Raw genomic sequence first — 26387 nt, forward strand, 5'->3', positions numbered from 1 at the left:
AAGAATAAAAAACGGCTAACAAAGTTTTTTGTCTTGTGAATTTTATGATTTTAATATCATGAAAAATCATTACAATATCTGACAACAGAACAGCCAACAGCCGTCATCAATCGTGTAATTCTCAACATATTTTTTCTCGACCAGTTTCCACTTCTTCGCGTTACAAAGTTCGTCCATTTTTGTGGCATAACCATAGGAGGGATCCTCCCAAACCAAGCGTCGGACGGTGAAGCAGGCCAGACCACCAGGTTTTAGTACATGAACAAAATCATCAAAGCCTTTGCTTTTCACATGACCATGGGTCAGCACCCCCACACATGTTGCACCATCATATTGATCAGCCCCCACTCCAAGCTTCCCACACCCCTCCGATGCCATCTCCCCCTGGGTGAGTGTCCTGTACACACCCTTCTCCTTGGCTTTTTCCATTATCTCAGCACACAGGTCAACTCCGTCGATATTGTTGTAGCCTCGTTTTTGTAATTCTTCAGCAACCAGTCCAGAGCCGCAGCCGAGATCAAGTATTCTTACATCGGTACCCTTCCCAAGAGCTTGGAGGTGTTGAGATAGAAGATCTACAGTAGCGACTGGACCGCCGTATTTCAAATCATTTATCATGAACTAAAACATATCACAAGACAATTTGCTTTATTAGTCATTAAGATCAGAGGCAGCAGGAATAGATACCGAATATCTTATCTGTTGTTTCAATTGCGCAAGCATTAGACGCGACAAAAATGCGAGGTATAAGCTAGGATGTTTCTGAACCACTGCTCGTTTTGAAACTATAGAAAAGACGACACGTTCTGGCGAGACGAGGCAACTCGCTTCCGATGTATTTGTCTCCTAAACTAACACTAAGCCGTTCCGGGTTGTAGGTTTCTTTAAGCTGTGATCCGCAATGTGGCATTTGATTTTTCAAAATGGCAATTATTTTGCAATATAATTTTAATCGTTACCTTTTCATAAGTTTCAGTCCATGCTGTGTAGAGCTTTCTACAATCTTCAGCCTTACTGTCTACAGATAGCGCTTTAAAACCGTCATAACTCATGATTATTTGTATAGAATGAGAACGGCAAGAGACTTGGTGGTTTAGTGTGCCTGCGAACCAGTGGTATAAGCTTCGTTTGTGTCTTTGTGATTCGGATATCATAAGATATCAAATTGCATCACATATTCACATTGTAACACCCTTGGAATGATTCCAAGCGATTTTATGACGTTGTTAACATAATTGGTCAAATGCTGATTGGCATATTCATCGTTTGTATTATTTGAAACTGAAGATTGATTAACCCTGCAACGTGAAAATTTAGATCTGAAGAAGCGCGTGGAGAATACAATACTTTAGAGATATCTTTCGTTTCATCCTGTCGAGGTTGCAAAATGATTGATGGTTTTAGAGACTAATTTTTGGATATAGGACTGACTATATCTGATATCTGTGACTGGCAGTTGCATCTCCCTGATCTTGGTACAACTGCTGCAGCTGGATTAAGATATATGTTACTAGTCCTTTATTAATATCACCAGTGACTATAACCAGTATTTGAACACATGGTATAAAAAATTTTAATTTCTTCCTTTTTAATCAAATTGTTGTCATAATTTACAAATAGACCTTTAATATCAGATTGTTCACTATTTTCCTAGAACACTGAAACCACGTCTTGTTATAAAATAGTCCAAGCCAGAGACAATTGTTGTGACACCCACAGTGTATCTAAACAACAGTTTTGCATATCAGTGAATAATTTATACTTTATATAATACTGATTGGATGGTAGCTGCACAGAGCTCAGTCAGTTTAAACTGGCTACACTTACTGTAAAGCTAGCAGGCCTGAATGTTCAGTGATATCTAAGATTGGTGCAGCTAGTGATAAGGATATCAAAGCTAATTGTAAAGCAGTATTCACCTGGAAGATTAAAGATTTCATTTGTTTTGATTTCTGTCCCAAAAGCTCTTACATACACCACACGTATTTAGATTAAATCATTTTTATTTAATCGTGATATTCAAGTTGAACCTGACAAGATACTGCACTCACTTTTCCTATCAATGATGGTGTTACTTGAACTGTGGGAAGTTGAAAGTCAAAGAAACGCATGAATGTTTTCTGTAAATGTGTGAAAAAACACAGTAACTATAATGCTTGCGGGGGTTGAATTTGATTAGGAAATTAATAATAAATTGTGACAGCTTACAGGTGCAGGCAAGGATACAAATCTCACAACAAAGGATGCAAATATTAATCCAATATCACGGCCTAGTATAATGATAGCCAGAGGAACTAGAGTGGAAAATGAATTATCATTTATTGAAATGCATTTCATGCATAGGATTGTAGTAGATAACAGGCCCAGGCCTGGTCTCTTGTTAGCAAAACACTTACCTGGTATAAGATGTGCTATAGACAATGAAACAGTTAACACACCAACAAGAATTTTATCTGCTATAGGATCCAGAACACTGCCTAAATATGACATTTGGCTTGGATATTTTCTGGCAATGAAACCGTCAAGCTATAAAATGAAATGCCAAAATTTTAATTTATAATAGTTACCATACCAGATAGGAACTACATGAAACTCAGGTCATAGGAGAAGGGGTGGAGAAAAAACTCTCTTTAGCATGCCTATGACTTTTTAGAGATAGAGAGGTCACTAGTCAGTTGCTTATCGCGTAGGGATTGAAGTTTACTAGACATTACTGCCTGCAAAACCTAGTATAGACAACACATGCAACCTCACCACATCAGTAAAACCAGCAGCTAAAAGAATGATAAGTGAAGTAAGATAATTTCCTGAGAGCACAAAATATCCAAGGATGGGTGATGCCAGAATTCTTCCAAAACACAGAATATTTGGTACTGTGAATATTTTGTCCTCTTTCTAAAAAAAGACAATATTAATAGAGTACCAGCATGAAACTTTTTCCCTGCCAAAAACTACCAACCCATTCTCCAATTTTCTTAGAATTATTACTGGATGGGTGGCTGCTAATGTGAAATTTCCTAGAAATTGCAAAATTTCTGTGAAAGTTCTTTGAAGAGCTTGCTTTTCTCCATGATCCAAACCAGTCAACTTTTTGACCGCATATTAACGTCATCCATCCTTCATTTCTTGAAATTTTAGCACCGACTGTTTTTTCTATGAAATTTGTAGCATAATGTTGATCATGTCCTAGAAAATGTTGCTGCGCATGTGATCTCAGATCCACTAAAGAAACTTTGGTGCTGCAATTATATTTTCTCAGTCCATTTTTGTTCCTAGAACAAGTGCGAATACATGTCCGGAAAAGAAAGCTGCACATCTTATACTTCGTTCCAAACTTCACCATATGTCCATATCGGACATTTAATCACGATTACACCAAGTTTCTCACCAGACTGCTGAGATTTATGTGAATGACTGACGGTTCCAACATGGCGGCCTTAAGCACGATTTTGAGAAAGTCGTTTCGGGCAGGAATGTCGACGCTAACCGCATCAAATTTCACACTTCGCGAGCTTATTGTGAGTAATTTTAGAGAGGAGAGCTCACTGGATAATTGGACTTGTACTTCAGATGAGATCATTGGTGGAAAATCCAGAGCGGAGTTGACTCGCACAAAGGATGGTAATGCATCTTTCTGCGGGCAACTCTCTACCGAGCTCCCCCCTGATAAGCGCAACAAACACAGTGGGTTTTGTACAATGAGGTTAAACCCAAAAATGGTAAGCTACAACTTTGTGTTTTGTAAAAATGCTTATATCAGTTGACCTGTACCAAGATGGACTTTAAAGGGCGTGGTCTAGGGGTTCCGGGCCAGGGCACGCCTTCACAACCCCCAGACCACACCTTCAAAGGACTGGTTTGTAATCCCAATAACTACACTGACTTTTAGTATACATATTAATCTCTCTATCCCCATTAAGGATCGCTGGGGGACAACATTGAACACTGATGTGTCATCTTATGATGTCATGCAATTACGGTTACGTGGGGATGGCAGAACCTATCTGGTTGGCTTTCAACCTCCAGGTTACAACACTGATGACATGTATCAAGCCTTTATATACACTAGTGGTGGTCCATTCTGGGAGGAAATTACTGTAAGTTTAATTTTGAGCTTGTGTTGCCATATTAGACTATTCAGTATGACTTTAGTTGACAATTTAGTGTTCTGTGTAGCCCAGATTTTGATTCATCTGCATTATATCTAGTGTTGTGGTTTTCTCCTTTCAATTAATTTCATGGTCCTTTAAAGTATATTTGTAAATCCAGAATTTGGTGATGTCATCCATCATCACAAGTTTAGAACTTCTACAAGTTCTATGGCATGTTAAATTGGAAAGCAAATAGTTAAGCAGCACTGCATAGCTCTCTGCTACCTATAGCATCTAAATAATGCATTCGCAAACAAGCATTTAAGGTAGAATTTTTTTATTTCCAAATGGTGCCCACAAGGAAACAAATTTATTTTCAGATTCCATTTACCAAGTTTATATTCACAACTGCTGGCTACCTTCAGGACAGACAACCAACTTTTCATTGCTATAGAACAATTGGCATCTCAATAATGGATAGAATTAGTGGACCTTTTTGTCTTGAGTTAGATCACATCAAGCTAAGAGAGACCTTTTATCAACCGAAATACTTCGTAGAACACGCAGGCAGAGATTTAGATTACTGAATTATATTGAATAATTATTCAGATGGTTGGTTATTGCTTTCAAAATGCTTTACAAATACAATTCCCGTCTTAATCCTACCTGAAATGTACGTCATTTTCGCACACAGTTACGATTAATGAATCGTGGCTTTCCATTGTTTTTTATTGTTTTCAAAATCCCACTTTACTGAACTAAGAAGCTTTTCTCCATGTGACCTACTTGGCGTAGGTTTTTGAATACGTTTAGACAGGATATAAAACGATTCTCGCTTTTCGCTTCAGCGTGAGTCGCAAAATTCGAAGCAAGGATATGGAAAGCGCTTTAGATAACACGGAAAACGTCGAGACCCTTAAGAAGAACTTTGATGAAATTTTAAACAAACTGTACTCGTTAGGTTTAAGTATTCATGTGTTGAAAGACAAATCAATCGTATTTCCTTGCAACACCGGAGAGCTACAAATCCTGGACGGTGACGAAGCACTAGAGCATTTTAATCGACCAGAATACTCGAATAAGGTCCTCACATTTGGTTCGAGACATTTTTATTGCCATTCCGAATATCTGCGTTTGCGAAGCGAGTATTTTGAAGCGCTTTTTGCTGGAAACTTTCAGGAGACAACAATGGATCTAATTTCTATAGAATTGCCATCTCCTTCTCCCGACATCGAACTATTATTGCGCTATCTTTACACGGGAAAAGCACACGAGAAAATGTTTTACGGCGTTGAAATCTTTAAGACTGTCGAAAATGGCAACTACTTGGGTGTTCACGAGCTGGTATCCCTTGCTGTCGAAGCTTTTGCAGTTCGATGGAAAAGTTTAGTGCCTTCGGCTTTGTTTAGACGAAGTGTCATGGACGTCAACTTCGTTCGAGCTTTGTTAAAGTACGGTAGTAAGAAAGGCATTTTTCAGGACGGAGACAAGTTGAAAATTGTCGTGAATTGGAGCGCAAAAACAGGTTCAGACATTTCGGAAGCTCGTGCCTTAATTCTTGAAAATAATTGTCTGGACACGGCCAGTTTAGCGGACCTGGAATGGTTGATTGAGGCCAACCCAGACTTGCTGACGGGGCTGGAGTTCACGAACTTTCGTAATGTTTGTCAAAGAGCGAGACGAGAAAATGAAGAAGTGAGAAAATGCAGCAAGGCGGCAGAAGAGAAGTCGAAAGGTAATGTGGTAGTGGGGGGGGTCAGGGTGCTGCCTTAACCCTGTGCTTGTTATCAAAAGTGAGGCGACACTTTGTTCAGTAAACAGTCTTGGCTAGACTCGACCTGGATTGGACGAGGTTCGGATCACCAGAAAATATTAACCATTTCACATCTGTAATACTATATTCGACCCAAACGGGTCGGCCTGCCACGCCCTTCGTCAATAACACCTTACTTACCTTACTGTCTTTTTTTATTCCAGGACTCTTGGAGTGCGTGCGCATACTGACGAAGCAATTGGAAGAAATTCGCTGCACCAAATGTCGGATGTACATGCCTCGGGCGGCAATAAAGACTCGGACCTGCGTTAAAATGGATCACTCAGGAGAATATACCATCCACCAGGGATGGAGCTGTTGCAAGCAGTTTAAGAAAAAGTCCAAAGGATGTAAACCTGTTGAAGTCACAAGACACACGCCCGGCAGATCATCTAGCAGCAGCAGTTAGTTGATCGATTTGCCATTTCTTTTATTTTTAACTTGGAATTTTTACTATTAAGAGTTTTTTAAATCATGGAAACTTTGTTGGCGCCATTAGTTTTTAACAATACAGATTAATTTATCTTTATAGTTTAATACTGTCTGTAAAACTTAGGGGAATGCAAGATCATTAATTTTTTTACTGAATTGTTGTTAAATGTTGTAATTCCCCTGTTTTTTCCAATATCGAGCTTACCAAAACCCGACCGGCTATATTCGCTGTGGCTATACGGTAATGCACCCAGTGTAATTTCCCGTATTTTCAGATATTCTTGAAATGCAGAATTTGTTCGAAAGTGACATCATGGTCATGTCGCTAATTATTTAGTTGTTACGTTGTTCTAAAAATCTGCTTGTATAAAGAAAATTATGGCCACAATAAAGTCGGGATTTCTTCAGAAGCTAAGTAAGTATATATTTGTATTTCTCGTAATCAAATCCTAAAGCCAAAAATCATAAATAGTCTGACATTGCTGACTGTAACTGACTATTAGTAACTGTACACATTATCCCCCTGTTCGTCTATTGATTGTTTAATCAATATATGTAACGGTGTAAGACAAAAATCACTTGTTTCTTTCGTCACTCTCCTGTGATTTAGATTGAGTCCCCCAGATTAACAACATGTTATCCTATTTAAGTATATAATGCAAATAAGCTAGTGAATCCTTAGTTTGATAGCGATGATCATAACGTCAGTATATATTTAACACTTCACATGAGATTGAACCAGATATTAATATCTTAAAAAATGGCGATAAAATATTTTAGGTGGTTTGCTGAAGAGAGACTGGAAGCGACGCTACTTTGTGCTCTACCAGGATGGTGAGTTGGTCTATTACGAGACCCCGGGTAGTCAAGTCTGTGATGGCAGGGTAAACATCAGGCAGACCTGTCAAAGAATTGATTATGCATACGAAGTGGAACGTGATATACAACAAAAAGCGTCTGGCCGGGTGAACTGCTTGTTTTGTGTTCGTTCCTCTGTTAAAAATATCACTGTGTTAGCAGATAATGAACAAGAAGCAAGGTAATGTTGTTGATTGTTTTGGCAAAACCCTTGTGTATTTTTCAAAATAAAACCTTTCATGTAGTTGTTGAAATATACAGTCTGATCTTTCCATATTAAATCAGGGATTGGGTGCAGAAGCTGAATGAATTAATACGACAGGTAAAATGTAAATTATTTTAATCATTTTAATATAAGTACTGGTTGTTTTTATCTAGTTGCCAATGAAAATGTATAATTTGTTTTTTAGCCATCAGGCATGTATTCGGCTGGTTTTGCTTCGCCAAACTACCAACCAGGTATGCCTTATCCAAACAGCCAGCCAGGGATACCACCATACGCCACTGGTCAACCAGCTATGGGTTATCCAGCTCCACAGTATCCTCCAGCAGCAGCACCATACCCTGTGCAAGGAGGTATGCCTCAGCCTTACCCTGTTGCCACAGCATACCAAGGACAACCCCCTCCTTACAATCAACCAATGGGAGCCCAGCCACCACCACAAATGTATGGTCAATACCCTGGTTACCAAACACAGCCACCTCCTGGATATGGCTATCCAGCTTACCAACATCAACAATATCAACAGGTTACATTTCCTACCCAATATATACCTACACATAAAGATTTTCCAAGATTCCAGTAATTCTTGATTCACCCTGTTGTAAAAACCCCATTGTTAAGACACATGTTGTGGATACCCGTACAGACCTTTGAGTGTTTCACAGTTCACACCCTAAAACTGATATTATAAAATTACCTGGTATTAGACAAATATTAGATACTTAAAAAGCTACCAAGAATATCAACTATATTTCATCTACACTGTTTTAGGCACCTCAAAGTCGAGGGGGGTTATCATCAAGACGAGGACTTGTTGCAGGTGCTGCAGGTGGAGCTCTTGCAGGTGGACTCCTTGGATTTGGTATGGGACATGCTATTGGTGGTATGGGAGATAGTTTTGATGGCGATTGTTGTGGGTTTGACTGTGACTAAACCAGAATTAGATAAAGTAAAATTATATAATATAATTATTTTATCTTGGAATGAATAAATTGTCACTGACAGGAACATTGGGTTTGCTAATCCAAAAGAGGAAGCAAGGGTCCTTCAGATGCTAATGGTAAAACCTTCTGCATGTACTATGCCAGGAGTATTGCTTATTTTTGCTGTATAAATGCAAATTATCATAAAAATATAATATAACTGTAATGTCAAAGATTGAAAAATCAAAAGCCATTTTTGATTGAAACTTTATTTTGTAGAAAGCAATAATATGCTATGATATAACAACTTTTTAAAACGTTTTATATTGCATTAGCAGTTCTCTGAAGTATGTAGACTCCTGCTTGCATGCCACCAATATTAATCCAGTACGTAAACTTCTTTCGCCAAAACTGTGCAGTTTGGGTAAACGTTTTTGATATGGCTTTCTTATCCTTGGTCAAAATGACGGCTCTTCCAGATTCTCTTTGACAAACACGCGCCATTTCTAACAAAACATCAGGATACAACTCCCAGTTCTTGTGCATAGAGCCACTCTTTTTTCCAAAAGGTAAATCCGTAATGAACACATCAACTGAGTTCGTTTTCAATGGCAAATGACATGCGTCCCATAGGTGCGTATCCACAGTGATTCTTTTTCTAGTGTAAATTGTTAAAAATGATTAAATTACTTCGAGCTTTTTCATGTCACACCTTACATGCTGAATAGTCATGTTTTTTCACTAAACTTATAAGTAATCCTACTTTTTCATCATGGCCCTTTGGTTGTTCACAAAAGCCACATTATCCTGAGTTCTGGATGGGGCCAAATGAAAATTATCACCAGATATGTTAAACGAAGTTGACCATTCAACAGCACATTCAATTGAAATAGCACCACTGCCACAAAGCGGGTCACACACAACATCTCCTACAAAAAAGTGAGCGAGTTTAGATCAACATCCTTAAAAAATTGAAAGTTAAAAGATCTCACCAGTTTTTATTTCAGCTGCAAGTGCCAAACAATATGCAAGTGTGGATTTTAATGTGGTAGGTCCAAAATTTACGATATTTCTACGGAACAAGCTCTCCTTTGTAAGAGAAATCCCAACGACAACATGGGTATCGACGATATTCAATAACACCTCTATATTATAATTTTCTAGGTCTACTATCCAACCAAACATGTCATTTATGCCACCACCAAATTTTGCTGCTGCTTGCATTGACGTAAATGCATGTTTTTGATTTGGTGGGGAATGTGTCCTGGTACAGGTTACCCTGAATCGTGGTAATGGTCGGTCTCGCTCAGTTTCCTTGTCAGAAATATTTTCTATAGCTTCTTTGTTTTCAATCTGACCATCTGAAGGGACAAAGGCTTTGTTCTGGACTTCTACGTTGTCTGGAGACTCGTTTAACGGCTTGGTTCTGTAAGCAGGTTTGCCTGAATTGAATTTTGATAGGGGTAAAAATTTTGGAACTGGGCTATGGGAAGAATTTTCATTAAATTCCTGCCAGATTTGGATAGCAGAGGTCCAATCGAGATTTTCAGACAAGTGATAAAATCTTTCTAATGTTTCGTCAACGCTTTCATCTGCGGGGAACTCAAAACATGCAAAATCCGCGACAACAACAAAAAGATTTTCAACTGATCTGAGATCTTTGATCTTTCCGAGGTCGTTGCGAGGGATCTCAAAATATATTCGCCCTCTGCCTGGACGGACTTTACAAGCAAGTTTTCGCTGGCATTCCAAAGCGCAAATTTTCTCCAATCCAATGCTCACTGTCGCACAGATTAGACAAGTTTCCAGCTCTGATTTTGATCCGACCTGCTCCTCGATTGCGGCCATGTTGGATTGAAGAGTGAAAGTTTTTTGCGTTGCAATACTTCATCTTTCGACCTGTATTATGATTTATGAAATGGTTCTCCATCCAGGCAACAACTAGTGCTATAGATCAGAGGTCCACTGAACCATGTAGCATCTGGATATCAAACAGTTTATAAAGTAATGTTATTATTGTATTATAAAAGTTTTATAGAGATGAGGTTATCATATAGCAGAGTTGTTGAAAATTGAAAAATCTCAATCTTCACATGGAGATGTAAGTATAACTTATAGCTTAAACTGAGCTGAAACTCAGCTCAAGAAATTGTCATGTAATCAAGTGGTATATATTTTCATGGTATGTACTTTTATATACACCATAATAATAGTGACCATACTGAGCATTGTGGTCATATTTCACTACTTCAAATGCTTATGTTCAACCTTATTTTCAGCTCTGATGAGCTCAAACATGAGCACTGTGCCCTGATTATAGAAAAAGCTGAACTCGAACGAAATATTGAAAGAAGACAACAGAAAATAAAAAGGTTGCTCATAGATATCAAGAGTTCATATCAGGTAAGGTCATACTAGTTTTGCATGAAAGGTGTCAAAATATATTGTCATAAAGTTGTCATTTTTATACTTATGAATAATGAAACGTAATTCAGGCAGGTGAAATTAAACATGCATATTAGAATGTTTTATTCCTGAATAACCATCTTAACATTGACAATGGAAAGGCATCTAGAGCAACCACAAACGAACATCAGAGTTCTTTGAACTTTTGTGTCTTGATTTTATACTTCATACAAAATATTGATTTTAGATGTGCGCAGAACAAGAAGCCAAGGATGCATTACTTACACTTGATGGTGAAGAAAGCTGGGAGCCTGAAATTAGAGCTTTTGAACTCTGGAGTTCTGGAGAAAATGTTGAAGAAATGCAAGGTACATGGAACTTCAATCTGTTCAACGACCATTTAATTAAATGACTTATGCATAAAAACTTTCCCTTTTTTGCAGGAATAATTGTTGCCTTAAAACGTAAGAGGGCAGCTATCACTGCTGAATGTTCAGATATATTGTCCAAGCTTGAAGATTTAAGAAAAACATCTTTGTAAAAGTGTCAATGTACCTACTCATGCTTTACTACCATGTATGTCTTTGTGGGTTAGGGCTATTGGACCCAATCTATTACCAAAAATAGGCATCAGTTAAAAAGAGCAGCGGCCAGGACAATTTTAAACTGATCCTGTGTAAAAAAACATGTTCTCAATTGGCAGGTAATTAAATAGATTGTGTGAAGACACATTCTCAATATAGTTCATTTATTTGTTTTAAAGTCTACATACTACAGCCTCTCGCACAGTTTATTTGAAAATTTTTCCATCAGTGACCTTTTTTCCACCGAAATCACCTTCCCAAGCTAAGTAAGCATTGAATAGTTTACGATCATCTTCATTGTCTGGGTTTAACTCTTTGAAATCATACGATGGTGAATCAATCTGAAAATCCTCGGATAACTAAAAAATGGTAAGAATAAGATACCTTTAGTCTATGTTAATAACTTTACAACTTCAACAATACTTTTAACAATGATACATGTTTTTTCAATTCTTTACCTCAAAACCAAGTTTTTTCCCTTTGAACACCCACACTCCAGAAATAGTATTTGCATTATCTTCTCCAAATATAATCATAGATCCAAATCCAACTTTACGCAAACCATCAATTCTTTGCAACATTCCACCAACAAGATTGCAAGTCATAAAAACTCTTTTCAGCTCATCTGGGTACTTGTATTCACAGAACCAAATTGAACAGTTTTCTTTGTCAAAATGTTTCCAAAAGTATGGAATAGCTTCAGTGATGGTGTCTTTATTAGAATACTCCCTTTTAAAAACATCGAAATCAAATGTCCTAGAAAAATCAAAGATCGTTATTGGTGATTGCTGAATCAAGATGTTTTTCGAGATTTCAAAAAAATTATTACGTTTGAGGAAGATCTGCAAGAGGATTCTTTTTTGGTTCTTTAGGAACATCATCATCCTCTTCTGATTCTTCCTTCTTTTTCTTCTCCTTCTTCTCTTTCTTTGGCGTTTCTTTCTTTTTCTGTTCTTTTGCTGGTTTATTCTCTTTTGCTTTGCTTTCTTTTTGCTTCTTTGGGTTCAACTGAGCAAATTTTGCAGCTAGGTAATTTTTGTGAGGAGAACTAGTTGTGAATCTTTCTTTAAAGATAATTTGAGGCCAGTTCTGTGGGACGTGCCAAAAGCCACTCATAAGGAGCAATAGTCATCACATTACAATTCACAAACTGTAATTCAGGCCACTACTCTATTATTTTAATCATTGTGGCTAAGAACAACAGGGATTAGAAGATGTGAGAATATTGGAAAAGCAAAATACAGATTTACAAGAAAAAAAAGTCTATTATTTACCATCAAACTTTGCCATCTTTTCACAGAGTTCAATGGTACCAACAACATTTTTAAATTGTGGCTGATTAATAACAGTTGTAAACCATCTGTTTACATTACCATAAGGAGCTCTGAATGATGGTTCCAATACCTGTAAAATATTTTAACTGTTTGCACTATGTTTTTATATATTTACAACATGTCTGATTATCCATTGCAAATGACCATTTCCCAATGAGTTTTCCCATTAAATTTTACCTGTTTATACAGCATAAGCAAGTTACAAGCTACTGTGATGTCGGCCAAAGAAATCCGTTCTCCAACAAGATATGTTCTTGTTAGGAGATGATCATTCAGGTAAGTGAAGCATTTCTTGATGTCTTCAATAGCCTTATCTGTTGACTTAACATATAAAGAAGGTGTTACTTTCTGTTGCCTGAGATATAGGGGGGGGGGGGGTAAGAGAGAGGCTTTATGTTTACCTGTTTATTGTACTGCATTATTCCATAGGTTGGGAAAACCCAAGTTGCAGCTGGTGGTAAGATTTCATTGTCAGCAAAGTTAATAAACTGCTGAATGAATGCTGCATCTTTGTCATTTTCACCCCTCAACTGAGCATTAGCCACTGTGATAAACAAGGATTTAAACCATGAATAAACTACACTTTTGAAAACGTTTCATACGATCATTGGCTTGTGAGAAGATTTCAATACATACCATAGTATGCAATGGCATTGCTTTCAAAAATACACGTGCCATCGGATCCTTCAAAAGCTGGCACCTATGACGTGAATGCAAGTTGAATGTTGTATCAAAAATGATCTCAGATTGTGGATGATCAATCTGAATCAAAGTGATCTCGACATCAATTATAAACTTTAATACAAACACAAAACAATTGTACAAAGTACCAAAGACGAATTTGTACAATTTTCATTATAAAAACGGCGAAAATACTACCAACCTTTCCTAGAGGAAACTTTTTAAGAAAGCCGTTAGTCTTGTTCGTCTCTCCCAATTTAAAATTGGGCGCAACAGTGACCTTAGCACCACTATATTGTGCGGCAGTCAAAATTTTGAAAGCCCTAAAATTGTCTGGATATGTATATAAAGTCTACAAAAAGAAATCGTTTTTTAATGGAAAATTACTCTTTTGTATATTTCTAGTGTAAAACTGGGAGAAAAACTATATTTCATTGTATAGAAAGCCGACGATTCTAAGGGATTGTAAAGGGTTTTTCGAAAAAAAACTTACTCCAGTAGCCATTGCTGAGTTGAGGTATAAGAGGAAAGGACTGGACACAAGCACGGGCTTTAAAACATTCTTCCGGAAATGAATGAAAGATTAAATGAAATGTTCATCAAATGAATGAAATGAACAACTTCCGGTGAGAAACATGATCATCGCAAAGATTTCTCATATTTTTGTAAACGTTTACAAAACCGTAAACAACGTTTAGATCAAAAAACGTTTACGAACGATTAGAATATAACACTTTCCCACTAATTTTCCGGTACTGTATTTGTGGTTACAAAAACGCCTGAAAAATATCCAATGGTTGAAGAAGAACCTTGGAAAGAACCATGAATGTACGCATTTGAAATTAAGGGACAAGTTGTAGTTTTATATCTAGACTAACACATGAACTTCGAACGTGAGAAAAAAATAATAATCTCAATGCAAGAATAACTTGTGTACACAATAAACTATTGCGCGAATATCTGGGAAAAATCTATAATCACCAGAAAAAAACCTCGCCGGATATTTTCAAGAACGTCTTCTCATTGGCTGGGAATGTACACGTGGGACTAAACTGGCTACGTGAGAATACACACATGCTCTGTTCGCGACTTTTCTTCTGTGCCAGACTTTCGATCGGATTTTTGGTTCCTTCGTTTCAACATTGTACGTTTGGAAATTGTAGCGGATCTTAGGTCAGTTCGAGCGCTCGAAACCCGTGGTTTTGGCTGAGTAAAGGTTTCAATGGAGCCTTTGTGGATTGGAGGGATTTTACTTGCGATTTTGATTCTGGTCTTAGTGTTGGCGTACTTGTTGTTCTACAATGAACAAAGTTTTGAAGACGCTCTTGCTAGTCAAAATGCAAGCAGCGATATTCTTATCCAGAGCAAGAACGCCTCTGGTAAGTCGGGTTTGAAGCAGCGTAAAAAGCCGAAGAAAGAGCGACCGAGGAGCGCGGTGGAAGGAAGCAATGAAAAGCTTAGCAAACAAGACCAAAAGCATCTCGAAGCGTGTGAAGATAGTGACCACTCGACCTATTCGGCAGCTTTCGCCGAAGAAGCAGCAAGCTTGCTTCGAAGTAGTCCCGAAAAACCTACGTTGGTTGAGAGTTCTGAGGAAGAAAAGCCTCCTCCAAAGGTGAAGAAGCGAACAAGAGATAAAAGAAAATCTGATCATAACCGTGTTGTGGGAGAGACCTCAAAAGAGCAAGAACCTGTGGCTGTGAAGGAAGAGATTTTAGTCCAAGAAAGCGTCCTGAAAACCAACACAGAGGAGGTCCTTGAAGGTCTACCACCAATCGCTGATGAAGAAGCTCTATTCCTCAGAGAAGACGCGATTATTCCTGCTGCAACTTCAAATAAAAAGCCTAAAAAGACGAAATCTAAAGACAAGTCGATGATCGCAGGTATTTAACTACGTGTGTCATTTTCTCCAGCGTCTTATAAAAAATTTGAATTGTATATGTCCTTTGCCGCAATCAAAATTTATAGACGAGCAATAGCTGATGTGTAACTTTTTAATTGTTTTTCAATGAATTACTTATTGCCGCTGGGCTGGATACAAATTTATCTCTACATTGATTTGTATTAGTGATTGCATGGGAAGAAAATGCCTATATTGTTCTTGTAATCTTAAGAGCAAGTTTGATTTTAATATGATTTTATGAGTGATATAAAAGCGAATTTATATCCAATTTATTGAAAAGAGTACACCTTGTTTGCCTTTGTATTTTTTCCGCAATTCCAGATTGATACAGCTGTAATAGTCTGGCGCGTTTAAAATACAAAGAAGACTGTGTTGTTCTTTTGTTTCTAATTTTTAAATACCATTTTTGTCATGAATTATTAAGCCACCGGCGGTGTTTATATTGTCGAGATCGCTCCTGGGGCATTCAAGGTTATCATTCCAAAAACAGTTTAGTTTTAAATAAAGAGAAACACAGCTTTGTATATTGTTTAGAGAATTTACTCAGTTGTGTCCACTTTTGATTAGCCAAGGATTTTCCAGAACGCGTTCTTAATGAATTCTAATGACTAATTAACGCCATGTAACCTGAATATTGGCATTTTTAAACATGAAATATCTATGCACTGATTTGCAATCTAAATCCTTTAGATAATGAATTTCTTATTATGTAATATATCCAGCTGCAAATTCCCCCTCCAATAGTTGATTACAATCCTTCTCTGCCTCCTAATGACTTGAAAAGATGCTGTTATGACCAGATGTGACTATTCTATTGTTAATATTACAGTACATGAATGGTAATTTTAGTTGGCAGCAAGGTAATACCATAGGCTTTTGTAACACAAAGCTGAAACTTTTAACTCTGAAATCGAGCATGAGGTATCCTAGATTTAACTTAGGACTGACAAATCTTTACTCTCGTCTTTACTGACTAAATATCAAATTGGCTTGGAATCAAGCAAGTCAAATATTCAATCTGTTTCAAAAGTCTCTTCTTTTTTTCAGAGCCAATGGGTCTTAAAGCACTACTGGAAACATTGGAGATATCCAACCTGAACCATAATGAGATTCAAAAAATTGTTGATGTCTTACTTGACAAACAAAAATCAGCTGAACAGTGGAAAAAAGTATGTTCGTTTGGGGTGGACCATTACTACAATTGTAAACAGGCCATTTTGTTTTGTCTTTCTGCCATGAAGTACAAATCTGTGCCTTGTACCAAATTATATGTTGTTTTACAATACAGTTTGTGTGAATTCTAAGTCAGGTTTCCTTAGAATCAAGTGGCAGGTTATAAACTCTTCAAGTAGCAGTAATTTGACCACTACATTAATTTAAATATTTTTATCATTTTAGAGTGGAGGGAAACCTGACCCAATTGATGTTTTAAGAAAGCAGTTGAATGAAAAGGATGAAGCCTACAAGGAAGGTATTAAGATTAATAAAAATATTCACTTGTTTGTTCTTGAAAAGGATTAGTGAGATTCAAGGGAAGGCAAAGCAAATGCATATATTACTGTAACTATTTTTAATGACTATTTTTTTAAAAATTTATAGAACATTCACGAGCAGAACAGTTGGTTGTTAAAGTCAAGGAGCTAAGGTTAGTAAAGGTTACATATGGCTGGAGTTGTTGAAAAAAACTATTGATTCTTCAATAAGCACACACAGTTTGTAACATGTACGCTAATTTTATATTTTTTCTAGGGATGAACTTGGTCAAGGAGTCATAAAGCAAAAAAGCTATGAGACATCTGCAACACAGAAAATTAAAGCACTTGTATGTATCTTGTTCTTAAATCTGTCTGTTGACTACACTTGGCATGACCATTTTTTTAAACCGCAGTGACAACTTTGTCATTTTTCTTTTCTTAGGAGAAAGAAAATGAAGCTTTGCAACAGAGATGTCTGCCTCCCATGAAAGCAATGCTTTAGAACATGAAAAACTGCGTGCTTCCCTGGAAGTTTACAAGAAGAACAATGATCAAACTGGTTTTCAGAACTTGCAGGAAGAACTGGCTTCTGCAAAAGAATTAATTAAACAATCAGAAAACCAAAAGGCTGAGCTTGAAGCAAAGATTTTAGCTTTGGAAGAAGATATCAAATCCAAGGTATAGAATAATATTCAGCTTTTTAGGTAGCCTACTGCCTTACTAATCTCTATTAAAATATTTACATCAATTGGTTTTCAACTGCTTATTTAATATTTTAGAAAGACAGTGAGTCAAAACTGGCACAACAAGCAGCTGAAGCAAATGATCGAGCCAAAAACTTTGATGCTGTAAAGAACAGCCTGTCACAACAGCTCATGGAAACAGTGAAGCAGAAGAGTGACAGTGAACATCAACTTGATATGGCTAAGAAAGATGCAGAATCAGCACATGCAGAAAAGTCCAATGCTATGCAGAAAGCTGGAGCATTGCAAACACAGCTTGATGAGGAGAGGTCAAAGAAATCTGAAATGGAGAAAATGTTCAAAGCTTTGGAACAGAAGTTGAAAGACTCTTCTGATAAACATGTACAAGAGAAAGAGGTGAGGTTATGGCTGCAAATTTTACTGCATCATAAGTACCATCCTAATTGTTGCATTCAAAGCTAAGAAATGGCTTTTTCCTTCTCTGTTCATAACAGGTGCTTGTCAAACAGTTAGAGTCCGCTAGTGCAAAGAAAAATGACACACAAATTGCTGAGCTACAGGTAAGAAAGCTACTAATATGTTTTGAGGTTTGTTCATCAACACTTTGCACAAAATAAACAGTTACAATATGTAATTAAACTTCTGTTATAAAAACGTTATGTTTGTTTGTTCTTTTCAGCAACAATGTGATGATACATCAAGACAGTTGGATGAGCTGAAAGGCAAACTAGCACAAGCTGAAGATAATCATGGTAAAACAAAACAATCACTTGCAAATAAAGAACAACAACTGAGCCAGCACGAAGGAGAAATTAATAAATTGAGAGGTTTGAACAGCAGTAAAGATGAAGAGTTGGAACTATTGAGAAAAACTGTGAGCCAACATGAAAATGAGATTGTTGTGATGAAGAATAACGTCTCACAAGAACTGCAGTCTGCACCACCTGAGGTGGATGAGACTAGGTAAGGATAACCCATAGTTCTACACTAACTTGTCTATGATTTATAGTGAAGCACATTGAGGTGTAGTGGACTATTTCGGCTACAAACGAGTATGAATGAAGTGCATCAGTCAAATAAAATGCTGACATTTGGCAAAACAATGTGTGTTATATTTTTAAGGGTGAAAAGTTTGGAGGAGGAAATTGAAAAACTCAATGGGCAGTTAAAAGAGAAAAAGGAGCAAATAGGATCTATGGAAAAGTCAATTGAGAGCATGAAGAGCAAGAATAATGTTAGTTCAAATCCAAAGCATTGAGACCCTGCAAGTCCACCATTATAATCATATGTTTATTTTCAGGAATTACGAGAGAAGAATTGGAAAGCAATGGATGCCCTTTCTGCTGCTGAAAAACAACATAAGGCTGATATTGGTAAAGCTGTTGCCTCAATCAAGGTGATTTGAATTTTCCACTTAATGGATATGGAATATGAATTAAATATAGACAAGAATTATATCAATTGAAGTGAAAGGCTTCATGAAACTTATCTTTGAAATTTATATTTATTCAGGATGATAATAAAAAGAACCTTGAAGCTTTGCAAACAAACATAAAGGTGCAAAACCCATTATTTTTTTAAGATTTTTGTGTCTCCTTGCTTTTACTTTATTTTTGAAAAATGAATTTGAAGACATTGTGAAATATTTAACTAAATTTGTAGGAATATTTGTGTCAAATTCATCCAACTTTAGACATTGACAAAGACTTGGTAAGAATTTATTTTGTTGTTCTGCCAATCATTGAACTCGTAACATATACAAAAACCAACTTTTTACCAAATTTGACCTGCGGTTTATGACTATTCATCTTATAGACTACTACAATTTATGACTATTCATCTGTTGTTGACATTATTTTAGTCATATGAAGAATTTTTGGAAAAATATAAAAATGTAACTATGGAGTTGTGTAGATCTTCCCAGGCGAAGTCGAGTGACTCCAAGGTATTATAGTTTTGAATGCATTAAGTAAGTTGAGAGTTGAGAGTATTTGAAAGTTGCAAGAAGCAAGAGGTACTGTCATTGAAGAATAGATCCATCTCTTAACATAATTTTGCTCAAATCTTTAGGTAGATGAATTGGAAGAAGAATTGAAGAAATCTAAAGAAAACAACAAGAAATTAATAGCCCAATGTGATGAGTACACAGCATCCTTAGCTGACAAGGTCAGTTTGGATCATTTATAAATTAATAATCACTACAATCATTTAAATAATTGTTCAACCTTGAAGGAGAAAGAGCTCAATGACGTCTTAAAAAAGAATGAGGATCTGGATGGTCAATGTAATAAATACAAAACTTTATTGGGTTCTACGGTGAGTCACAGAAATGCAAAATGTAGGACATCTTTCAAGCCACAATGATTAAAATAATAGAGTAGTGGCCTGAATTACTCTTTGTAAATTGTAATGTGATGACTATTCCTCCTTATGAGTGGCTTTTGTAGTAATTTCACGTTGTGTGTTATGAAAGAAAACTAGGATATTTAAAACTGTTGTTTCCAAGTTTTACTGCGGTTATCATGGCTGTGTTGAACTGATTATATTTTATATTTTCCAGGAGAACATGCTGCATGATTTAGAAGATGATGTGGAGAAAGAAATGACAAATTTGAAAGCTACACTTGCTAGCAAAGACTCAGAGTTAGAAAAGGTAATACCGTTGGTAATAGAAAACATGTTTATTCGTTTGTTATTGATTTTAAAGTCAATTTCTACCCATTTTAGGCGAATTCGTCACTTAGCGAGGTAAATGAGAAACTTAAAAAAGCTTTGGACGATGCAAACTCAAAGGATAAGGAAATTGGGTCCTTAAAACAAGAACTGACAAGCAAAGCTAGTTTGGGAGATAAAGAATCTGAATTGCAAAAGGTTAGTTCCTTGACATGTAATGAATATATTTGATTACATCAACACAAGTATTGATTGTATCGACATGTAAACGGCAAATGATCTCATAATAAATAGGAAGATATTGATTTTTCCTGAACAATATATTTTTTTCGCAGATGTCATCTGCTATGGACGACTTGAAGGAAAATCTACGAAAAACAAAAGAAGATGCAAAGAAGAAGGAATTGACCATTACTTCTTTACAAAAAGATGTCACCCAGGTTGGCAAAAAATAAAGGAGCCTTGTTCAACGTTAGGAGAGGTGCAAACAAACCGCTTATTCTTTGCAAATGTTTTCTAGGCTACCGTATCTGTGACAGGATTAAAGGAAGACATACGAAAGGCGGGCGACGAGTCGAAATCAAAAGATACAAAGATTAATTCTCTTCAACTTGAGCTTTCTACATTGAAGAAGGCAGCCGTGAAGTCAAGTGATGACTCCAAAAGCGAACTCAAAAAACTTTCCGACGAGGTTGCACGTTACAAAGAAGAGAAGAAGAGTCTCGAGAAGGAGCTTGAAGAGGCTAAAAACGAGGCTAAACTGCGTGCGGAGGAAGATAAATCACCTGAGCTCGAAAAGTTTAAAAATGAAGCTCTGGATGCTGCCAAAGTGAATGCTGCATTACGGAAAGAGCTGGAGGAGGTGCGAATGCAAGATGGCGCTTTGAAAAGTCCTAAAAAGAAACACGATAAAGAGAACGATGCTAAAGTGAAGGTAAAAAATAGTCTTTGATCTCATTTGTGAAATATAGCGAGGTTATCATGTTATCAATTTTATTGTAGGCCCTTGAAGAGAAGCTTGCTATGGCAGCGAAGAAAGAGAGCGAATTACATGCAAAGATTGCTCATCTTGAAGATTCTGCGTCCAACGCTTCACTCGATGATGTAAGTTTACGCGATTTCCATCAGTAAAAGAGAATATATTAAGTATAACTGAACGTACAAAGTCTGGTACATTATTATGTTGTCGTATTTTCCAAAGTGGTTAACACTTTTAATGATGTAATAAAAAACTTCTCTAGGAAAATGCTTCACCTGACACGAAAGAGAAGAAAAAAAAGAGAGGTTTCTCTTTAATGGGTTCAAAATCGTCCAAGGTATGCATGAATTGAATCTGGTTCATGTGGCTCAACTAGTTTTGAGCTGATTTTCGTTTTTTTTTTAGTATGAAACCAAATATCGAGATATGTCGGAGAAATACGAGCAAGTAAAATCAGAAAGTGACGAGAAAACGTCCAAAATAACTGAGGTATAGCGACGGGACTGGAGAGGACATGCAGGCAAAAGAGCAGGATAGGTTAGGACAGACAGTCGCCAGGAAGGATAGGATAGGATAGGATAGAATAAAAGTAGGATAGGATAGGACGAGCCATAACCGAGACAGGACAGTCACAGTGCAGGAATAGATTGTCACAATTGGTTTTCCTTCTTTTTTCAGCTTGAAACGAAATTACAGAAGTCTGAAAAAGCGTTAGAAACACAGGAGCAGAAAGTAAAAGAATTGAAGGTTAACAATTTAAATTTATAAAATGTTTGGAAATCTGTGAAAAGTTATGAATCCTGCAATAAAATCATGCTTTTGCAAGATTGCTCGTGCGCAACTGAATTAATAAAGTAATAACTTACTAATATATTGTTTTTTGCAATTTTATTAGGCCAAAGTGGGAGGTCTCTCGAATGGAGGAGTTCAGGTAAGTTGCAAGAATTCTTCTTAGACCTTTTACAACACGAGGCAACTTTTACTGTAACGCAGATGCTTTGACGAATGATGTTCATCACAGGACGTGATTGCATGATGTAGATCTTCTTCTAGAAATGTTGCATTAAAAATTGCCTCGTGTTGAATCGCTACATAGATGTTTGTTTTGTAGCTTTGACTATGTGGTTTAGGTTTAGTGAGGAATTTGTTATCGTTAATTTAAATTGTGGAAAGTTATCTGTCCAGGAATGGCATATTTGATGCACGAATGGCGTTTGTGATGACTAACCTATGTAGTTGCACTAAACTTAGGTTCCGTAGTTAAACTAATCTCGTGAAACTAAACAGAAACTAACATAAAATGGCTAACATATTAATGAATCCTGGACAACCCTTGTGGACGGCGCCACAAGACGGATGAACCACGTTTGACCAGACTTGGCAGACTGATCTAATTGAAATAACTTTTAACAGACGTCGTCCCAGTTGACGATAAAACTATATTCTTTTAAAAATAGAGTTCAGGCGGCGCTTTAAATGAATCGCAAATGAAACAAATGGCAGAAGCGATGAAAGACGTAAGTTCGTTTTGATCATTCAGTATATTGGTATCAATCCGTCAGCTTTGGTAATCCGTGTCCGCCAGCCGCAAAGAATACGCATTCCGTAACAACGCCTTCCGTTGTTACCCGTGACTCACAATTCTCATTTACTTCCAGGGTGATCTTACTGGTGCCGTATGACCTATGGTAATTGCTGTAGAATTGAATTTTTAATTATATGCAAAGACTAACACAAGTAATCCTGAATTCTTCACAAAGAACTAACGTCTTTGCTAGTTTGCTGTGAATAGCAGAGTTTGGCATTTATAAATGAATCTATTTTGTCTATGTCGAAATATGAGACGCAGTGATAGACTGTAATAATTTGGAGTTTTCATGTGTCGTACTCAGACCTAAATGAGAAAAAATAAGTTTGTTACGGGGATATTTATATCAAAATGGATTTCAAAATTTATGATCGAGTACAACAGTAGTTAATATATATATATATTGTATGAAATTGAGATTCGTTCAAGCTCTGGTATGCTGGTGCTTTATACCGCAAAAACAGTGATGTTTCTTAGCACTAACCGCAAAACCAAGTATTCTCCAGTTCATTGTTACCGAAGCTTTCATTTGATCTTTTTATTTTGTAAATATCCCTGTACTTACGCACAATTTTGCAATTGTAGTACGACTGAACGACTTGACTTTAGAACCGTTGAGTTTCTTTGCAACTTATATTAATTGCATTAAAGAGACTGTAACTGCGCGTCTATGGCATGGGAATAAATGAATTTAATGATAGTCGTTTTGTAGTCTTGTTTTTTCATACAAACCAACAGAACAGCGAGCTTAAAATGTGACAGCGCAGATGTACAAATTTCTGCTGGAAATCTAAAGGTAGGGCATGTAAAAGCTGTGTGGCGGACTATTATTGACTGAGGCAAATTTATCAAGCCTTCTTTTGAGCTAAGAGTTTAAGATAGATAGCCGTTGTACTTAGGTCTTTTACAATGTTATATGCCAATATGGGATAAATGCTAGTGTGGGACTTTCAGTGAAGCTTTATATAACAGTCCTTAACCTTGAAAGGAAGACATATTTGACTTTTCAGAACCATGTAGCAAGTCTGATGGATGAAGTGATAACTGATAAACGATAATGCCATGATTGCCATCGGACTTGCACTATTCAACTTGACAGGAGGGAGGGCATGGATAAAAATAATTCAATCACGTGATACTAAACGTGAGCAGTGCTACTGAGTACTGAACAAGGCGGGGTTTTTTAAACGGACAATTTTCAAATTTTACTGGCAAAGAAATATAGAATAATCATTCTTTATGGCTGGTATATTGGCTGGTATGTAAATAACTTTTTTCCTTCGACTACTATAATCTTGTGTATTATGTATAAAGCAACTATGAAGTGGAAGCGAATGTACATTGGAATATATATGTGTTATTTCGCAGTAAATCTGCACTAGACACGCCGAGTTGTATTATGTTTACGTGTTTTGCTAGTAATATTTTCTGTAAATTATCAATATAAAAGCCAGGCAAAAGTGAGTTCACGGTTTAGAATAAAGTAACGGGCGAATGGCCTTAGAACTAACGAGAATTCTAACGCATGGAATCTGATCCTGTCATCCTGATTTCACTCTCGTTCGCACGGGTTGCATTCTTTGACTGTTTGACAGGATAAATACGGGTTCTGACTTTTGAATTTCTGATAGCATTTTCGGGCTACGCTTAGGATCAGGAATGTCATAATGTAGTAAAGAAAATCAGGTAATCACCTCTTGGCTAGAATTGCGGAAAATATTTATCTCTCATTTTTATGGTTTTATTTAATTCAGAGGTAGACCAACCAAATTACCCTTGGTCTTGGTCCGAGGCTGACCAGAAAGCTGATAAACTGGAAGTGGGAACCAGGGTCTGGGCTGAGTGGGATAAAAATGAGTTTTATAGAGGTAAGTCATGATGCCGAGATATTATGTTCAGTTGTCGATCAGTGGCGTAGGAAGGGGGGGGGGCACGTGCCCCCCCAACATTTTTCAAGAGACCAAAAGTGCCCTTTTTGTGAAAAAAAAAGCCTTTTTGGAAGCGAAAAGAAACAAAAAAGTATCTACTATTTCCCAATAATCCTTAAATTGAGAGGGATTTGCGGCCATTTCAGAGGCCTATATCTCAAAATTTTCTCGGCGGAGCATGCCCCGGACCCCCCTGGCAGTACCAAGCCCAAGAAATACGAAAAATGCTCTGCGGTCGGCGGTCCCTGAATCAAGCCGTCCCTATATATATATTTTTATTAACCATTTTAAGCGCCATTTTTATTAACCAAAAGTGCCCCTAGAAGCTGGTGCCCCCCCAACCTCTGGATGCTTCCTACGCCCCTGTTGTCGATAAAACCGTAACATGCGTAATATTTTTTTTTCTTTTCTAGGGACGGTGAAAATTATTCGAGGTGATGATGTAACGGTTCTTTTTGATGATGGGTATTCAAGGATGTATAAGGCCTCTTCAGAAGAATTCAGTGAGTCGATTGTCATCGATTCCGAAATAAGAAAAAACCAAACGCCTGAAATTAAAGAAGGTGACTATCTGTTAGTGCCAATTAACGACAGCAAAGGCGAAGTAATGCAGAAAGGTATGTGCACAAATCTAGTTTTGTTTCTGATATACTTCATTTCCTCAATCCTTTCACCTCTAAATCCCAGAAAGTACGCGAAATCAGTTCATTTTCTTTGATCTATACAGGCGTCGTTACTATTGTTGGAAAAGTGTTCTTCACACTAAATTTACTGCCGGATCTAGCGAAGAAGAGAGTGCGAAAAAGAAGTACAGCTCTGAGGCTGTTCAATAAAAAAGCGGGTGAAACTGCCGAAGGTTTGTTTCTCATTAGCTACCTCATGATAGCTACCCCACGCTACCACAGTTCTGGCACTGCGTAAAGTAATAAGTTATATCGTGTGTTGTATTGCGAGAATAATGAAAATGATGAAATCGCTCACGATAGTTGACAGAAAATAGGGCGAGAAAGAGTCTACTAGGTCTAAGTATTTAGCCAATGATAACAGAGTTTGCCTAGTTGAACTGGGAGGTCGTTGAATTCCTGAGGCGCCGTTTTTTTTTCTTTCAGTGAAGTTTAAAAAAGAACTTGACGACAGCGTTGAGATTTTAAAGGTTGTTAAAGGATTGGAATCATTGGATCCTTATGGTCAAATTGAAAACGACGATTTACCTGATGCTCTCTCCCCAGAGGTCTTGTGGGATCATGGGGATCTGATCGATTTCACATCGCCCGGCGAGAACATCAACTGTAGCTCTAGTTTTGTTTTCACCCCCCCGTATGATATGACGATCGGTTTATCAATGGATCCACTGGCAAGAAAGACAATCCCACAAACCTCGACACCTGTCATGTTCAATATCTCTAGTAATGGCGACTAGATGTAAAATTGTCTCGGTAATGAAAGACGAGGGTTTAGATTTCTTTGTGAATAAAGTTCTTTTGAAACAGAAAGAGCACTTAGAATATTGCACTACACTCAGAGATGATCTAGTATCTAGAGCCACTGATTTATGGCCTCTGAATACCATCATATTAACTACGACACTGTTGTGTCTAAACTGAACTATGCGATTTTCGACTTCTGTCTTTTCTGCAATGAAATGAATTACCATTTCAGGAGTCAGGTTAGTGTCTCAGGCCTCAGGCAGGTTCAATCCCTTGACTCAATCTGAACGAGATTGAAAGCGAGGCTGTAGGTAAAATCAGCGAAATTTTTTGCGGCTTGCAATTTGCTCAAAAATACCGGTAAT

The 26387-nt window shown here is 37.1% G+C and overlaps 10 protein-coding genes across 11 annotated transcripts; 6 read left to right on the forward strand and 4 right to left on the reverse strand.

Annotated features, from left to right (window-relative positions):
- Positions 1-30: 30 nt before the first annotated feature.
- Positions 31-1195, reverse strand: LOC114532538 (methyltransferase-like protein 27). Its single transcript, XM_028554066.1, has 2 exons — positions 960-1195; positions 31-621 (listed from the first exon to the last, which is right to left on the reverse strand). Exons 1-2 carry the CDS (start codon positions 1152-1154, stop codon positions 70-72), a joined length of 747 nt encoding a protein of 248 aa, XP_028409867.1. The 5' UTR covers positions 1155-1195; the 3' UTR covers positions 31-69.
- A 281-nt stretch (positions 1196-1476) lies between these two features.
- Positions 1477-3367, reverse strand: LOC114532535 (probable cardiolipin synthase (CMP-forming)). Its single transcript, XM_028554063.1, has 7 exons — positions 2960-3367; positions 2755-2895; positions 2397-2526; positions 2209-2294; positions 2052-2120; positions 1828-1919; positions 1477-1724 (listed from the first exon to the last, which is right to left on the reverse strand). Exons 1-7 carry the CDS (start codon positions 3341-3343, stop codon positions 1643-1645), a joined length of 984 nt encoding a protein of 327 aa, XP_028409864.1. The 5' UTR covers positions 3344-3367; the 3' UTR covers positions 1477-1642.
- Positions 3323-4779, forward strand: LOC114532540 (complex I intermediate-associated protein 30, mitochondrial-like). Its single transcript, XM_028554067.1, has 3 exons — positions 3323-3719; positions 3921-4097; positions 4472-4779. The coding sequence occupies exons 1-3, from the start codon at positions 3411-3413 to the stop codon at positions 4676-4678; spliced, it is 693 nt and encodes a 230-aa protein (XP_028409868.1). The 5' UTR covers positions 3323-3410; the 3' UTR covers positions 4679-4779.
- A 163-nt stretch (positions 4780-4942) lies between these two features.
- Positions 4943-6627, forward strand: LOC114532534. Its single transcript, XM_028554062.1, has 2 exons — positions 4943-5826; positions 6069-6627. The coding sequence occupies exons 1-2, from the start codon at positions 4968-4970 to the stop codon at positions 6311-6313; spliced, it is 1104 nt and encodes a 367-aa protein (XP_028409863.1). The 5' UTR covers positions 4943-4967; the 3' UTR covers positions 6314-6627.
- Positions 6626-8623, forward strand: LOC114532536 (pleckstrin homology domain-containing family B member 2-like). Its single transcript, XM_028554064.1, has 5 exons — positions 6626-6751; positions 7117-7375; positions 7480-7516; positions 7605-7943; positions 8189-8623. The coding sequence occupies exons 1-5, from the start codon at positions 6715-6717 to the stop codon at positions 8348-8350; spliced, it is 834 nt and encodes a 277-aa protein (XP_028409865.1). The 5' UTR covers positions 6626-6714; the 3' UTR covers positions 8351-8623.
- On the reverse strand, positions 8608-10277 carry LOC114532532 (THUMP domain-containing protein 3-like). The gene is made up of 3 exons (XM_028554060.1): positions 9333-10277; positions 9104-9269; positions 8608-8998 (listed from the first exon to the last, which is right to left on the reverse strand). The coding sequence occupies exons 1-3, from the start codon at positions 10186-10188 to the stop codon at positions 8662-8664; spliced, it is 1359 nt and encodes a 452-aa protein (XP_028409861.1). The 5' UTR covers positions 10189-10277; the 3' UTR covers positions 8608-8661.
- Positions 10278-10332: 55 nt separating this feature from the next.
- Positions 10333-11468, forward strand: LOC114532541. The gene is made up of 4 exons (XM_028554068.1): positions 10333-10441; positions 10620-10743; positions 10994-11114; positions 11190-11468. The coding sequence occupies exons 1-4, from the start codon at positions 10434-10436 to the stop codon at positions 11285-11287; spliced, it is 351 nt and encodes a 116-aa protein (XP_028409869.1). The 5' UTR covers positions 10333-10433; the 3' UTR covers positions 11288-11468.
- A 9-nt stretch (positions 11469-11477) lies between these two features.
- On the reverse strand, positions 11478-13927 carry LOC114532533 (elongation factor 1-gamma-like). The gene is made up of 9 exons (XM_028554061.1): positions 13839-13927; positions 13548-13697; positions 13301-13364; positions 13066-13208; positions 12842-12985; positions 12605-12734; positions 12160-12355; positions 11789-12086; positions 11478-11689 (listed from the first exon to the last, which is right to left on the reverse strand). Exons 1-9 carry the CDS (start codon positions 13848-13850, stop codon positions 11537-11539), a joined length of 1290 nt encoding a protein of 429 aa, XP_028409862.1. The 5' UTR covers positions 13851-13927; the 3' UTR covers positions 11478-11536.
- A 3070-nt stretch (positions 13928-16997) lies between these two features.
- LOC114532531 (putative leucine-rich repeat-containing protein DDB_G0290503) lies at positions 16998-23367 on the forward strand. 2 transcript variants are annotated; one of them, XM_028554057.1, is made up of 23 exons: positions 16998-17070; positions 17166-17401; positions 17503-17823; positions 17922-17987; positions 18107-18390; positions 18550-18661; positions 18728-18823; positions 18940-18984; positions 19090-19137; positions 19289-19372; positions 19498-19593; positions 19660-19743; positions 19988-20080; positions 20155-20298; positions 20436-20540; positions 20621-21034; positions 21103-21204; positions 21342-21416; positions 21485-21568; positions 21758-21826; positions 21975-22010; positions 22537-22596; positions 22738-23367. In XM_028554057.1, exons 2-23 carry the CDS (start codon positions 17195-17197, stop codon positions 22759-22761), a joined length of 2649 nt encoding a protein of 882 aa, XP_028409858.1. In that variant the 5' UTR covers positions 16998-17070; positions 17166-17194; the 3' UTR covers positions 22762-23367. The 2 variants fall into 2 exon arrangements, with proteins under 2 accessions (XP_028409858.1, XP_028409859.1); XM_028554058.1 differs by lacking the exon at positions 22537-22596.
- Positions 23368-23455: 88 nt separating this feature from the next.
- On the forward strand, positions 23456-26042 carry LOC114532537. The gene is made up of 5 exons (XM_028554065.1): positions 23456-23925; positions 24422-24535; positions 25009-25212; positions 25323-25451; positions 25705-26042. The coding sequence occupies exons 1-5, from the start codon at positions 23907-23909 to the stop codon at positions 26013-26015; spliced, it is 777 nt and encodes a 258-aa protein (XP_028409866.1). The 5' UTR covers positions 23456-23906; the 3' UTR covers positions 26016-26042.
- Positions 26043-26387: the final 345 nt, after the last annotated feature.

Source organism: Dendronephthya gigantea, unplaced genomic scaffold (assembly GCF_004324835.1).
Source record: "Dendronephthya gigantea isolate DGI-Jeju-01 unplaced genomic scaffold, DenGig_1.0 000079F, whole genome shotgun sequence".
Taxonomy (NCBI): Eukaryota; Metazoa; Cnidaria; class Anthozoa; order Malacalcyonacea; family Nephtheidae; genus Dendronephthya; species Dendronephthya gigantea.